General features: G+C 44.3%; 1 protein-coding gene across 2 annotated transcripts in view; it reads right to left on the bottom strand.

Moving 5' to 3' along the window:
- The window catches only part of Atp11b (ATPase phospholipid transporting 11B (putative)), a 102,817-nt gene extending 98,932 nt beyond the window's left edge, over positions 1-3,885 (bottom strand). For both annotated transcript variants that reach the window (XM_038347541.1, XM_038347542.1), the window contains exon 1: positions 3,590-3,885. In XM_038347541.1, the coding sequence (XP_038203469.1) occupies positions 3,590-3,616 (27 nt within the window). In that variant the 5' untranslated portion in view covers positions 3,617-3,885. The remainder of the gene's footprint in view (positions 1-3,589) is intronic.
- Positions 3,886-14,077: the final 10,192 nt, after the last annotated feature.

Below are 14,077 nucleotides of genomic sequence, written 5' to 3'. Positions count from 1 at the left end.
GTATCTTTGCCTGCTAAGTCATCTGACTATCACAGAAATAGATATAATTGAGATATGTCACATTTTTCTTCTGTTCTTATAAACCATTATGTTTTATAGTTAAAATTTCAACCGAACCACATTTCAAGTATATTAGATAGAACTATTATGCAGGATAAACCTTTTTTCAATTTTATTCAATTAAAGAACATTTGGCAGTTAGGTACAGTGCAGGGAAAGTTAACAGAGGGAAGCTTAATTGTGTTTACAGGTGAAAGGTAAAGAGAAAGGACACACACTCTCATGATAACTGACCGGGACTATAAAGAATTATGATGAAAAACAGCATCAAAACCACAAAGGAACTGGCCAACTTGGAAAAAGAGGGCTTCACTTTCTCTGACAGCAGAAAGAAAGGAAGAATTAAGCACGGATACAAGCAAGTGTGGAGAAAGACTAGAAAATAAAGTTGCGGGAGTTTTGCTAAGAGCTGCCAGTGTTCTCAGTGAAGCCGAAGACAGTCCTCAGCCTCCTTTCACAGTAACCAGTACAGATCTGAAGGACCTTTACGAACAATTTAAGAAATCCACCCTACCCCAGCTCCCAACGCTCCTTCCTCCACCTCCCAGATGCCGGGATTATAGGCCTGCATCACCAGGTAAAGAGACACCTGCCTGCAGGTTGTGCTTGTGTAGTCACAGCCATTTTCTGTATTCTTCTGCGTCGGTGAAACTTAAGTTTTGTCACTATATTGCGAAACACAGAAATAATATTTCCTCATCTATTCATAAAACAGACTCCAGACTAAGCCTACACTCAACATAGGTGCTGAGAACGTTATGAGTAGAAGCCTCATCATGGCCTCCATATCCATCGCCAGGATTAGCACACACCCACACAGCGGCTCTGTGAAAACACGCTGTCATGTTGTCCTATAAAGAACCCTACATCATCTATTTCCTGACAAGGACTTTTGTTTAAAAGTAGAAATCAGCATTGTATGCATAAATGTGTTATTGAAAACATTCTTCTCAGCCAGGCAATGGTGGCGCACGCCTTTAATCCCAGCACTTGGGAGGCAGAGGCAGGAGGATCTTTGTGAGTTGGAGGCCAGCCTGGTCTATAGAGTGAGTTTCAGGACAGTCAAGGCTACACAGAGAAACCCTGTCTTGAAAAACCAAAAATAATAATAATAATAATAAATAAAGAAAAGAAAAGAAAAAAAGAAAACATTCTCTGAACATAAATTTAAAATTTTAATGACTGCATGTGGTCAACAGCTACCACGAGCATGCATAAAGCTATGAGTTTGACTGCCAGTACTGGCAAGATAATAGTTAATAACAATGATAATAATAATATACCAGGCACCTAATGGTGCTATGTTATTATAACTGAGATGCTGTTAATGATATAATAGTTACTGAAAAATGTTATTGGAAAAAGGATACACTATGAATACAAAATACACCAGAAATATGTAATAACATAATAACTTTTAGCATAAATGATTTGAAAATTGTGTTGTGAATTAGAAATATGAAATTCACTATTTTCATTAAGGGAAAATACCAGTTTTTGTCATGATTTTTCATCATGTCAGGCAGCAAAAAATATTTTATAGAGATAAGAAATCAATCATTTTTCAATTGCAAATAAATAAGTAGAACATAGAATTGTCTCTGTAATAAAATGACAGAAAGGTAAGTGAGATTTCTCACGAGGTAAATGAGAGTGCCACCAAGCCTCAGGACCTGAGTTGTACTCCTGGGACCCACAGGTTAGGAAAGAAATGACTCCCACAAGTTGTCCTGACTTACTTATTTACACACACACTTACACACACACACACACACACACACACACACACACACACACACTAAGCAGTTAATAAAAAATTTAAAAACAAAAGTATCCTTTTTTGGTGAAAGTATTAGTTGAAGTCAGGATTCATATAGTGTTCTGTAAATGCAAAACAATCTGTTCTTCTGATTTATCGATTTCCTCTAATTTTTCCATTTATAAATTTTACAATTAACCTGTTTGTGACTCAACCCAGTGAGCACTTATTAGAATAATCTAGACTTTTTGAACTGAATTATGAGTGTAGCAACTAGAATGGCCATTTATTACTCAGTCAGTGTAAAATATTTTCACTACTCTATACACACTGTCCTTAATTTGTAATTTAAGTAATTACACAAACTTAGCCAGCAATGCAAAGTCCTGCTTTGGCACAGGTCCTGAAGACCTGATTGTCTTCAAAGAAAAACCAGAGACAGGCAGCTAAACAGCAGAGATAGCGTTTTTTTTAAATGCAGGGCAACTTGTTCAACTTGCTTTGTTATTCAGTCCAGTAAGACAGCTGATTTGTAAATGATCACAGAGCTTCTGGTTCTTCCTTCAGCTGTGAACATTTAAAGGTATATTCCCCAACATTACCAGATTTCTGTCAAGTTAACATAAGTACCTCACACTGTCTTAACATACTGGGAAATACTTGAAGAGACCCACTTAAAAATGATCTTCCTGCCACACAAAACATCAGACAAACTGTGTTAAGCCAAGCGGTCTTCACACGAAGTCTGGGAAATCAAAAGGCACATCAGATTTGTAATAATTAATTTCTGTACTGTACTACCGCCTTACCGAAAGGAAATCAAGGCAGCCAACAGTGTGGATCAAATGACATCATTAGTTTGGATTCCCAATAAAGCTGGAATACTTCAATTTGCAACAGTTGCTAAAAATAAAGCCCCACCATTTGTATGAGGGAGTGGCAGGCAGTTCTAGTGTTATTTCTGAGATTGCTTTATTTAAGAATGATTGCCCACTGTAAAATAAACAAGAGACTGACTGAAATACATACTTGTTAGTTTTTACTTGAAAAGCTGTTGTACCGCAGGGGAAAAGAAGCATGAATATTTTGGTCTCAAAACAGTAAGTTTCTGCCTCGCTAAGATGTATCACTGCCTTGAAACCTAGTAACCAGAAACACTGCAGTTGATGTGGTATCGAAATTTTAAAGGTATATAGGTTAGCGTTCCTCGCACTGAACTGGTGTCTAGTCTGCCACCGTGGCCTCCGTTGTATTTCCTGGGCTGCAGATGCCAGGAGGCATGAGAGGTTTTTATCTGTGAATCACTTCTGGGAAAGGTGACCATTTTTAGACACTTAAGTCACCCTGAGGTTTTCTCTTTCTTGCTCCAGGTAACCCGGTAATGTTCAAGAGTTAACTACCCAAGGGTTCCAGCCCCGTGCATTCTAACCGCCTTGAGGAGGGGTGACAGAGTCACAGAGAAGTTGCAGGGGTGTGCGGTGAGGACCTTCCGGCGCTCCTCCCTCCTAGGCCCGGGGCCGGCTTCCGCCAGGAGGCTGAGAGGACCCATACCTCCTCGGAACCTGTACGAGCCTAGTTCTGGGTCCCGGAGAGCCGCCTGACCTGAGCCCCGCGCCGCTGCCTCAGTCTCCCCGAGACCCGCGCCGCTCGCGACCCGCAGCGGCCGCAGGCAGCACCGCATCCCCGAACAGCGGTGAGCACGGGCCGAGGGAGAGACGCGCGCCCTCGCCGCGGCCTAGCCCGCGCCGCCCGGCCCCAGCCCTCACTCACCAGCTGCTGCCGGACCCAGCGCCACATGCCCCTGCCGTCGCCAACGCCGTCGTGGCCCGCCGGACGCGGGGCCCAGCGGCAGCAGGTGGAGGAGGTCGCCGAGTCTGACCGGAGCAGGCGAGCCCCTCCGGCTGAAGTTCCGCTCGCAGGCGTCTCACTACCCGAGTCGGGTCCCCATCCCGTCACCCCGGCCTGGGGGTCCTACAGGCGCGGCCTGGCTGCCAACCGCGCTCCGCGCAGCTGAGCTTCCCGCTGCGCCGCGGCCACCTTCATCTCCGACCGTTGTCACCCGAAGCACCGCCGCCCCCACAGCGCCGCCCCGCCCTCGCCGCCATGGCCCCGCCCCTAAGCCCTGCGCCCCGCCCTCGCGGACCACAGCCCCGCCCCCAAGCCCTGCGCCCCACCCTTGTTCGTCGTGGCCCCGCCCCCAAGCCTTGCGTCCCAGCCTCGCCTGTCGTGGACCCGCCCCCAAGCCTTCTCTCCACTCTCGCCCGTCGCGGCCCCGCCCCATGCTTGCGCCCCACCCTCCCCCGTCGTGGCCCCGCCCCCAAGCCTTGCGAACCAGCCTCACCTGCCGTGGCCCTGCCCCCATGCGTTGCGTCATACCCTCGCCCGCCGTGGCCCGCCCCTAAGCCTTCTGTCCCACCCTCGCCCGTCGTGGCCCCGCTCCCATGCTTGAGCCCCACCCTCGCTAGCCGTGTCTCCGCCCCCAAGCCTTGCTCACCCTCCCTCGCCCGCCGTGGCCACGCCCTCAAGCCTTGCTTTCCCCCCCCTCGCCTGCTGTGGCCCCGCCCCCAAGCCTTGCGTCCCAGCCTTACCTGCCGTGGGCCCGCCCCCTACGTTGCCTCTCCGCGGTACTCCTTTCGCCGTTTCCGGATGGGATTGCCTTTCTCCTTTTGAGTACCTGGTGTGTGACGGAAGCATGGTCGAGAGCGCGGCTGCGCCCGCCAGCGCTGGGGGGCCTTTCCTGAGTCCCCGTCAGCCGGCCGGCGAGCCTGCAGCGACTCCTCACCCGGGAGTTGAGCAGGCAGTTCTCCCGCTCTGCCCTGTTGCAGGTCTGTGTCCCCCAACACGCATCCGCACCAGAGAATGTTTGTGACCACAAGGTTCGTTTCCAGGAACCATTAAGTTGTCAAAGGCTTTCTTTTGGGAGATAAATATGATCAAAATAAATAAGTATAAAATTCTGAAAGAATTGGTGAAAATATTATTTTAAGAAAAATGTTAAAGGCATGTAATTGCTTCACACATAGCGAGTGATCGCAGCTGGTTCATGCGGGGGGGAAAGGTTGAGATTCCTCTGTGAGAATCCAGCCTGCGCCTTGGTTTCTGGGGTTATTCCTGAGGTCCTGTCCTGCTGAGCTAAACTGCAAAGGTTACTGCAAAAGCTTTCTGTTCTGTGGAAAGCTAATTTCCCCTAATCGCCACACATGCAATGAAAACTACCCTGGAAGTGACCGCACTAACAAGGCTGTGGATAACTGGTAAGAAGGAACAGAGAAGCTTCTAGAACTGTTGAAACGCAGCTACCTCGATGTCTTCTGTCGGTGTGTCTACACGACGTGCTTTATTTTTTCCTGAGTCAACATACTTCAGCGTCAGACGTTTGTAATCTGAAAAATAACATGGAATAAAAACCTCAATCTAATATACCATGATGGGACAAATCAGTCTTTCGGTTACAGCAGAAATCCCTTATATAATCTTTCTTCCCGATATCTATGACCTATAAAATTACCCAACTTCAGAGGCAGATATTTAAAGAGAAAAAGTAACCTTAGTTTTGTTCCTATGATTGAGCCTTTCTTTATCACAGCAGCATGGAGTACAGGTATGTTTATTAAAGAGAATAGGTGATACTTCTGACCCTAAGAGAGTGCCAGAACCTACTGCATCAAAGTCTACCGAATGTTCTAATTTATCCATCAGTTCTTTGAAGTACATGTTATCACTGTCATGTGGATGGACAAATGGAAACTCAAGTTAAATAATTTGGCAAAGTTGTGATTCAGAGTATGGATCGCCAGGCAATAGAACATGTGTTTTTAAACTGTATCCCCAACAAGCTTATTTTTCATATTTCATTTCTAAGAGATTTGGTTATAAATTAGGCCTGGAAATTTTTACGACTATGCCACCAAAATTGGCCAAGATGACCTGTGAAGCAGCTATCTAGAGAATACTTTATGTGTCATTGTTGACCTGTTGACCTGGGTTCCAAATTTCTAAAGGTAGAAGTAGGCAAGGGGGTGGGAAATCAGGAAGGAGTTGATTCTAGGTGCTATGAGGCAACACGGTAGAGCAACTCAAGCATGTGAAGGCTGTAATGAAAGTTCAGTTGTCAGGCACAAAAAACCCAGCAATAGAGCAGCTTTTTGCTCTGAACATTTTCTACCAGGACCATAAGCTAGGAGAGTATTTTTATACTATAGTTATAATTCTTTAGTGGTGGTAAAAATCCTCTACATGTATAATTATCAGTGGCTTTTTTTTCATTTAATTTATTTATTGGATGTTGCAGGGAGGGAGCCACTTGTTCGTCCCTGCTGCCCAGCTAGCTTAGCTCCAAAATAACCACATAGAAACTGTACTATTTAAAACTTCGTATTGGCTAACTCTTACATCTTAATTTAACCCATCTCCATTAATCTGTATATCACCACAAGGTTGTGGCCTACCAGCAAAATTTCAGCACGCCTCCAGCGGCAGATCCATGGCATCTCTCTGACTCTGCCCTTCTTCCCAGCATTCAGTCCAGTCCTCCCTGCCTACCTAAGTTCTGCCCTATCAAAGGCCAAAACAGTTTCTTTATTCATTGATGGTGATCACAACACAGAGAAGGGACTTCCATATCAATTGGAGGTAGGAGTGTATGCCATGATGGGTGTGTGGAGGGCAGAAGGAAACTTTTAGGGATCAGTTCTTTCCCCCTACCACGCGGGGCCCAGAAATTGAGCTCAGGTCATCAGGCTTGGCAGTAGGTGCCTCTACCTGCTGAGCCATCTTGCTAACCCTTATGGGTATTTTGTTGTTGTTTCTTTTTTAAAACATTGATTGATTAATTAATTAATTAAAACATTGGGAAATATAGGACAGTATAAGTAATATCTGCTGTGTGATATCTTAGTTTCGGTAGTATGTATATACATATACACATATGCCTTCACACAATACAAAAGGGAATTTCATCCTGTTGCTAGTGATTGGGAAGGTTTGGGGGAAGGGGACACACAACCGAAGAAGGCAGGCATCAGGTAGAAAAAGAAAACGTCTGGAGCTAGTAGTATTCATTTATTCCACAGCTGTTTCTTCAGTGTTTCAGCATCAGATGGTTGTGTGAAGACTCCCTAAAACTGTGACTGGCACAAAGCACACGTTAGAGTGTGCCCTCTGCTCTGGGTGAGTTTATAGTCCAGATGGAAAGAGAAGCCACAGGAGCAAGTCAGTCAAGAAACAGTCAATCCTGAAGTACTATCCTGGTGATAGCCAATGATTTCAGAAAGTCCATGCAAGCACTTGCAATTGGGGAGGGTTTCAGGAAAAAGCTATCACAGAATATTTACTTATTTCATCTAGAGCCGGGCGGGTGGTGGTGGCACATCCCTTTAATCCCAGCACTCGGGAGGCAGAGACAGGTGGATCTCTGTGAATTCAAGGCCAGCCTGGTCTACAAGAGCTAGTTCCAGGACAGGTTCCAAAGCTACAGAGAAACCCTGTCTCGAAAAACTAATTACTTATTTATCTAGGACTCTAGGCAAGCATTTTACCATTAGACCACATCTGAATTTAAACTGAATTTGAAATGGGAGAATAAAGCAGGGAGAAGAGCTTCCCAGGTAGCCGTATGGAGGGAGCCTGCTCTCTAGTCTTCCCTTGTCTGCTCTAGCTCTCTCAGAGCCCATGTGCAAGTGAGGCAGAGTTGTAGGTGACAAGAAGGGAGCAGCTGGATGCTCAGGATACAGTCTTCCGGTCTGCTTCAACTTCTTCTGAGGTAGAAACAGTCAATGAGCCCCTCTGAGGTGATGATGTTTTGCAAGTAGGCAAAGTTGAGCACCCCAAGATGGCAGTCGCTCGACTCAGAGGAAAGTTACTCAGAACAATGAGGAAATCCTGGCGTCTTCTAAATAAGAAGACAGAAGGATTTTTCTCTAGAGTGTTGATCCACAAACATGTTATGGGGTAGATTGGAGGGGAAAAGGGAGGCCTGACAGGAAACTACGCACTGGTAGAATGAAGCATTGCATAGAAAGTGCTGGACTGGCAAAGGGTCAGAAATAAAGCTGGCTGCTGTGCAAGAGTGTCCTGGAAACCTGAAACTTGAGCCATTCCAATGGGGTGGCAGACACTCCAAGGCAGTGATTATCAGTGTCATTTAACGGCCACTACATTAATGATAAATATGGTTCCTTCATATTCATGTTGGCAAAATTATGTGCTAGCTATGTTTGTGAGATGTGTTCATTCTTAGGAAAAAAATGTCAAAGATCTCCTAACTTGGTATAACAAGCATTCTTAGGTATAACAGACAAAGATATTTTTCTTATACAGATTTTCTTGGTTGTGAGCTTGTTAGGTTGAAGGTCAGTGTTAATTCATTTGGTACTCATGGTGTCTAAAGAGCATTCAGTCTGTTCAGGGAACCAATGAGACCAATGACTGAGTAATCGAGGAAAGAATTATCTAGATTCATAATATCAAAACAATGCAGAGTAAAGCATAGCAAATGACGTAAGTAGATCCCAAGCTATGGGAGACGAATGGTCTCCATCCTTTAAGGTCAAGGGCAATTTCTACAGTGTGCCTCCCTGAATCTCCTGGGGTCATTCTTCCATGAAGGACACTGAGCCTGCCTAGTTTGTTGCCTCAGTTATTTCTATATTAACAGATTTGCTAATGTGCTAGGAAATCTTTTTAAATCTTACTTTTGAAAAGGGAAGCTTACAGTTTTTCTTGAAATCACAAATCCAAATTTGACAGATGGTTCTGAGAGTAAAGGTACTGATGACCTGGCTTCAATCCTGAGAGCCGGCATAAAGGAAAAAGAACTGACCACTGCGAAGTGCCCTCTAACCTCCGTGCATGCATTGTGGCAAGTGTGCTTACACCACACACACACACACACACACACACATACACACACACACTCACAATAAATAAATAAATTATGCAAATAAGAAAGGGATTATAAAATAGTCCACTTAGAAAGAAATACCTTTGGACTAATCATTTTTCAAGAGTTCTAGACCAGACTCGGCACAGAGGTAAAAGAAATGAGGCGAACTTTTCTGGACCCGCCTAAGGTTAGACACATTGTGATGCCCAGGACAACATGCACTGCATGGTTTTATCTTTCCATGTGCTGTGTATCAGTTTCCTCGGAGATCGAAACATTATACCCTGGAAGACCTTTAGGACAGATGGTAAGCAACTCAAAATAGCTTCAGGTAGTTCCTGAAACTAACCTGATTCACTAGGCTCCTCCCTCCCAAGAGTAAGCAAAAAGGACTGCTGGGAGTCACTCTCGGACAAGTGGAGACTGAAAGTAGACACCTGGAAGTGGCTCAGGCCAGCTGAGGTGCCTGCGAAGGACGCTCTCTACCCTGTGAGATCCCTGCAGGCTGTGTAGTGTGCTCCAGGTCCCAGCTTTGTGTGCTTTCACCCATGCTGAGGTAGACTTTGCTGATGCGGCTGACCTTGAGTTATTTCTGCTTCTGTAAGTAACCCTTCATCCATACTTCTGTAAGTAACCCCAATAAAAGTCACTGATTCACCAGCTCGGATTTCCGTAGTACTTTGTTCTTTTCTGGCCTCCCTATCGGGGGTGAGGTGATGTGTGTGTTGCATCTTCTCAGGAGAAGTATTGCCATATGACACCCTGAGAAGTCCTCAGATATCTGTAATGAGCTATGAGATATGAGCTCAGTTTCAACTTTTTTGGACTATTTGTGCAAACATAACTGAGATTCAATGCCTCTGTGAGAATTAGAATTCACAAAAATGACTTCTTAAAAGGCAAGAAAACAGGAAAACAAATGGATTTCTACTTCATTTCTTCCGAACTTTAAGTTGGCCTTTAATAACTTGATTCAAACTTTGGACTTACTGGCTATGGCAGTCTATGATTTATTAAAACAAAGGAAAACCAAAACCAGAATGAAAACAGCCCCGGTGACCTTGGTTTCTGCACGTTTGCCTAGAGAAGGAACTATGCTGAGTTTCTAACAACAGTTCCCGTGGAATTAAATTAAATGCAGCAAAAAGGGACTTTGTAATTTGTTGAGACTGCCTCCAGCACTTGACTTTCAGCGATCACAGTTGAGTTCACCAATCTTCCAAAGACAATGCTTTTGCAACAGCCTTTGCCACCACAAGCCCCTCCCCCCTTTTTGCCTCAACTTAAATAGTTTGAGGGTTTTGGTTTTTGTTTGTCTGGGTTTGTTTTTTTAATTAAAATGACTCATTAAGTAAAAGTTTTCTAGTAATTGCTACGTAGTTTTTTTTTTTTTCTGGGCTAAAATTGTTTTCTAAGGAAAAATATTTTGAATAAGTACACAAATATTTTTCAGCTTTCTTAAATTTTACCAAGCATTACTATAACTGTAGTTCACCTACTGGAGCAAACGAATTTGTAGTAAGTTGCCAGAACAGCTCCGCTTTGCCAGACTTAAATGCTCAGTTGAAAGAAGAGGTGTTGATGGAGAATTTCGTGGACGTGATAGCCTATTTCTCAAGATCTGGATTTTACTTTTAGGTTTTAGAAACTGTATTGAAATGCACTCTTTGCTACTCTTGTGGCTCTTCCTGTTACTGTCACAGGCCTGCCGTGCAGGGTCACACATAGTCTTACGTACAGGGACTGTAAGAGAAGTGGCCTGAAGATCCCATAACTGTGTGTGGGGAGGGGAACGTACTACCTTTTCATCAGCTGTATCCTCACACCAGATACCTACAGAAATTCACTGACGACACAAATAACTACACCACTGTTTGAGTAACTTGTTTGTTTTGCAACCTTGTGGGTATCTTGAATTTTGTAAGTCAGTGTGCTTCCTGTCATTGCTGTTTTGGTGGTTTGTAACTGCAGTGACGACCCAGATGGTGTACATTTGTAATTTTTTTTACCTCAATTTATTGCTTTGCCTGCTCTCGGCTTTCGTTTGACTGACGATTGCCTTTATTTGTGGTCTGCTGCGCTACTCACATTTAATAAGTGACCTTCAATCTTCCTGAATAGAAACAACAAAGGAAATTCCAACCGTCATTTATGAGTACAGATCATAAAGATTGGTCTTCAGATTAGAGAAAGCCCTGGATCATGAAGTCTAAAGATCACATGATTCTATTTGTTTCTGTCATAATTACAAGCTTTTCCTTCTTTACAGTAACTCTCTGTTAATTTATGAGAATAATGTTATGAGAAGACAGTTGATTAAAAGAAAACAAAATGATGATTTAAGACTTTAGCTACGAAAGGAAGACCACGAAGGGAGAAAATGTGAGGGGGGAAAAAGTGAGTCACAGTTTACACCCGCAAGATTTCGAGGAAGAAGAGTTGGATGTTGGGAATTATGAAATACTAGTTGGTTCATAGAGACTTCTATCTGAGAATAGGAAGAGCAACGATTTGTTGAAGGGCTTAGGCTGAATATCCAGCTTTGGTCACAGCATATCAGTGAGAAGTCAGTGTGTGTGCGTGTGCGTGTGTGTGCGTGCGTGTGCGTGTGTGTTGGGCATCTTTCAAATCAAAGTATGATGCCTGGGTCCTCTGTGGCCCTGGACGATAAGCAGATAGCCAGTTGATTCCGTACTGCTCAGGGGTGGGAGGTGAGGTGGGGTTAGAAGGTGTGAGCTGAGGACTGTGCTGGAATGGTTTGAGACTAAGGGAGACTTTGGTGCTAGAGCAAGAAAACTGTAAGCAGGAGGAGAAGCCATGCTTCTCAGAGAGTGAGAGATGAGACATATCTCCATAGGGAGAGTTGTTACACAGCAGTGCACCAGGGTAAGAGTGGGAGAAACCCTTGGACCTGCATAGCACTGGCCTGAAATCAGCCTGACAAACTGTGCCTGCCTGCCTGCCTGTGGCTGAGGCACGGCTCTCACCTCAGGAAAGATCTTCCATAGATCGCATGAGATCGTCTTTAGAATTGTCTCTCTACAGAACAGGGAGAGAGAGAGCTGGCCCCATGAGTCTCCACTCTTGACGCAAGCACCTTCAGCATCCCCTGGAAATCTGTTCTGTTATCCCCTTCCTTCTTACTCAGCTAAGTGTCAGCTTCAGTGACTCCTTCAGAGAAGGTCAGGATTCTGAACAGCGTTGGATTAAAGCATGCATAAGCTCCGAGGACTTATGTGCTTAAGATTCTGTGCTTAAAAGTTGCCCCTGCCCAACCTAGGGAAAATAATACAAAACTACTGTTTGTTTCTTGGAAGAATATACAACAGGTTGCACATTTACTCGGAGTGGCTCTTTCTAGATTCTCCTCTGATTTGGATGCTCTCCCTATCTCTCCTGTATAAGTTGTCTTAAATCCTTTTTAGTCTCCTTTCCTGAGGCTTTCTTTTTTATTTTATTTTTTTTATTAAAAATTTCTATCTCCTCTCCTCCTCCCACTTCCCTCCTCTTCCCTCCTCCCACTTCCCTCCCCTCCCCTCCACCCACACCCCTACTCCCTCCCTCTCCAGGCCAAAGAGCTGTCAGGGTTCCCTACACTAGAGGAAGTCCAAAGTCCTCCCAATTCCTCCCAGGTCCAGGAAGGTGAGCATCCAAACTGACAAGGCTCCCACAGAGCCTGTCCATGCAGTAGAATCAAAGCCCAGCGCCATTGTCCTTGGCTTCTCAGTCAGCCTGCACCGTCAGCCACATTCAAAGAGTCCGGTTTGATCACATGCTTCATCAGTCCCATTCCAACTGGCCTTGGTGAGCTCTCATTAGATCAGTCCCACCGTCTCAGTGGGTGGGCGCACCCCTCACAGTCCTGACTTCCTTGCTCATGTTCTCCCTCCTTCTGCTTCCTGAGGCTTTCTTTGACATTGTCCCAGGCAAATACTGAGGCTTCCCATCAGGTTGCTGTGCACTGTCACCTGTTAAGCATCTCTGTAGTTCTCGGGGTGTATCCTTGGACTCTGTACACGGGTAACCATGTGCATGCGTACTGTGAGCTCAGCTTCCTGTCTTCCTCCCTGAAAAGATTCTATGGAACAGGGATTGTGTGACATTCATCAAGAGCTCAGATATTTGGCAGCTTTATGAAAAGAAAATAACTTTTAAGTGACCAGTGGAGAAGTGAAGAAATCCTCTGAAATGGTAAACTAGATGGGTCACACAGAGAATAAAAGAAGTTGGCGCACTAGGGAAAAACAGATGAAACCAAGGCATCTTCCTATAAGATATTAATTTGATGAAAGACTTCACAGATTTCCTTGTTCTTAACTTTTTATTACATATTCATTTATTCTATCTTTCGGTGCACACCCACAAGTGGCGGTCAGAGGACACCTGGAGGGAGTCAGTTTTCCACTTGCAAGCTAGGCTCCAGGGACTGAATTGAGGTCCTTAGTGTTGACAGTAAGTGTTTCCACCTGCCGAACCTTCTCACCAGCACTATAGACCACCTACTGTCACACTTCTGATGAGAGAAATTGGTTTCTCTTTAGATATTTACTAGCAGAATATAATGGAAAGCTGTTATTGTAATGAGTCTATAATTGACACTTTCAAAAGACTCATTTGTAAAATTCTTTTCTATTCAATTCCAATGTTGGGAATCGACTGTCGTTCTGCTCTGTTCTGTTCCGGTGTCTGGAATCCACCCTCTCTCCGCTGTGGTTCTTCTCTATTCTGTACTGGTGTCTGGAATCCACTCATAGAAATGGTAGATTTGATCTGATTTAAACATTATCCAAAGTATTCATACATTAATACATTATTTGGTACTTCAATTTGGACAGAAGGAAGACTCTTCTGTCCTTATTACATTGTCCCCACCTTTGGGAACCTGGGAAGTGTCTTTTTTTTTAAAAAAAAAAAATGTCCAAGTCATAGACAGTCTGCTCTCCTTAGAGCCAGTCACTGAAAGGTCCACTTGCTTCAGTAATGAGGGAGATTATGTATGTATTTTATACATCATTTAGACATATTTTAAGTTTAAGTTTATAATTAAAAGCCTGGAAGGCCATTACTTCAGAATTAGATTATTAACCCTCAAATACTTTTATGTCTGCCATCTTGGATATGGTAAAAAAAAAAGTGCCATCAGAAAGTGCTCAAAAGGTATTTCTACCTGTAGGAAATTGTAAGTACAGAAGGTAAAGAAGATTAATTTAGAATCCTTAGATCTGTTTCCTCCAATTTAAGACCTGCTGCTCATTAACCAGCTCCTCACTTGTTCAACTCAGATGTGGTGACTCTGTGTGGGCTGGGGCTTCTTAGTAACGAGCACCTATATACCCAATGACACCGCAAGAAGGGACATCTTGTCTGCAGGACAG

Source organism: Arvicola amphibius, chromosome 11 (assembly GCF_903992535.2).
Source record: "Arvicola amphibius chromosome 11, mArvAmp1.2, whole genome shotgun sequence".
Lineage (NCBI taxonomy): Eukaryota > Metazoa > Chordata > Mammalia > Rodentia > Cricetidae > Arvicola > Arvicola amphibius.
The sequence above is the reverse complement of the archived record's forward strand: the minus strand, read 5'-3'. Positions and strand labels throughout refer to the sequence as shown.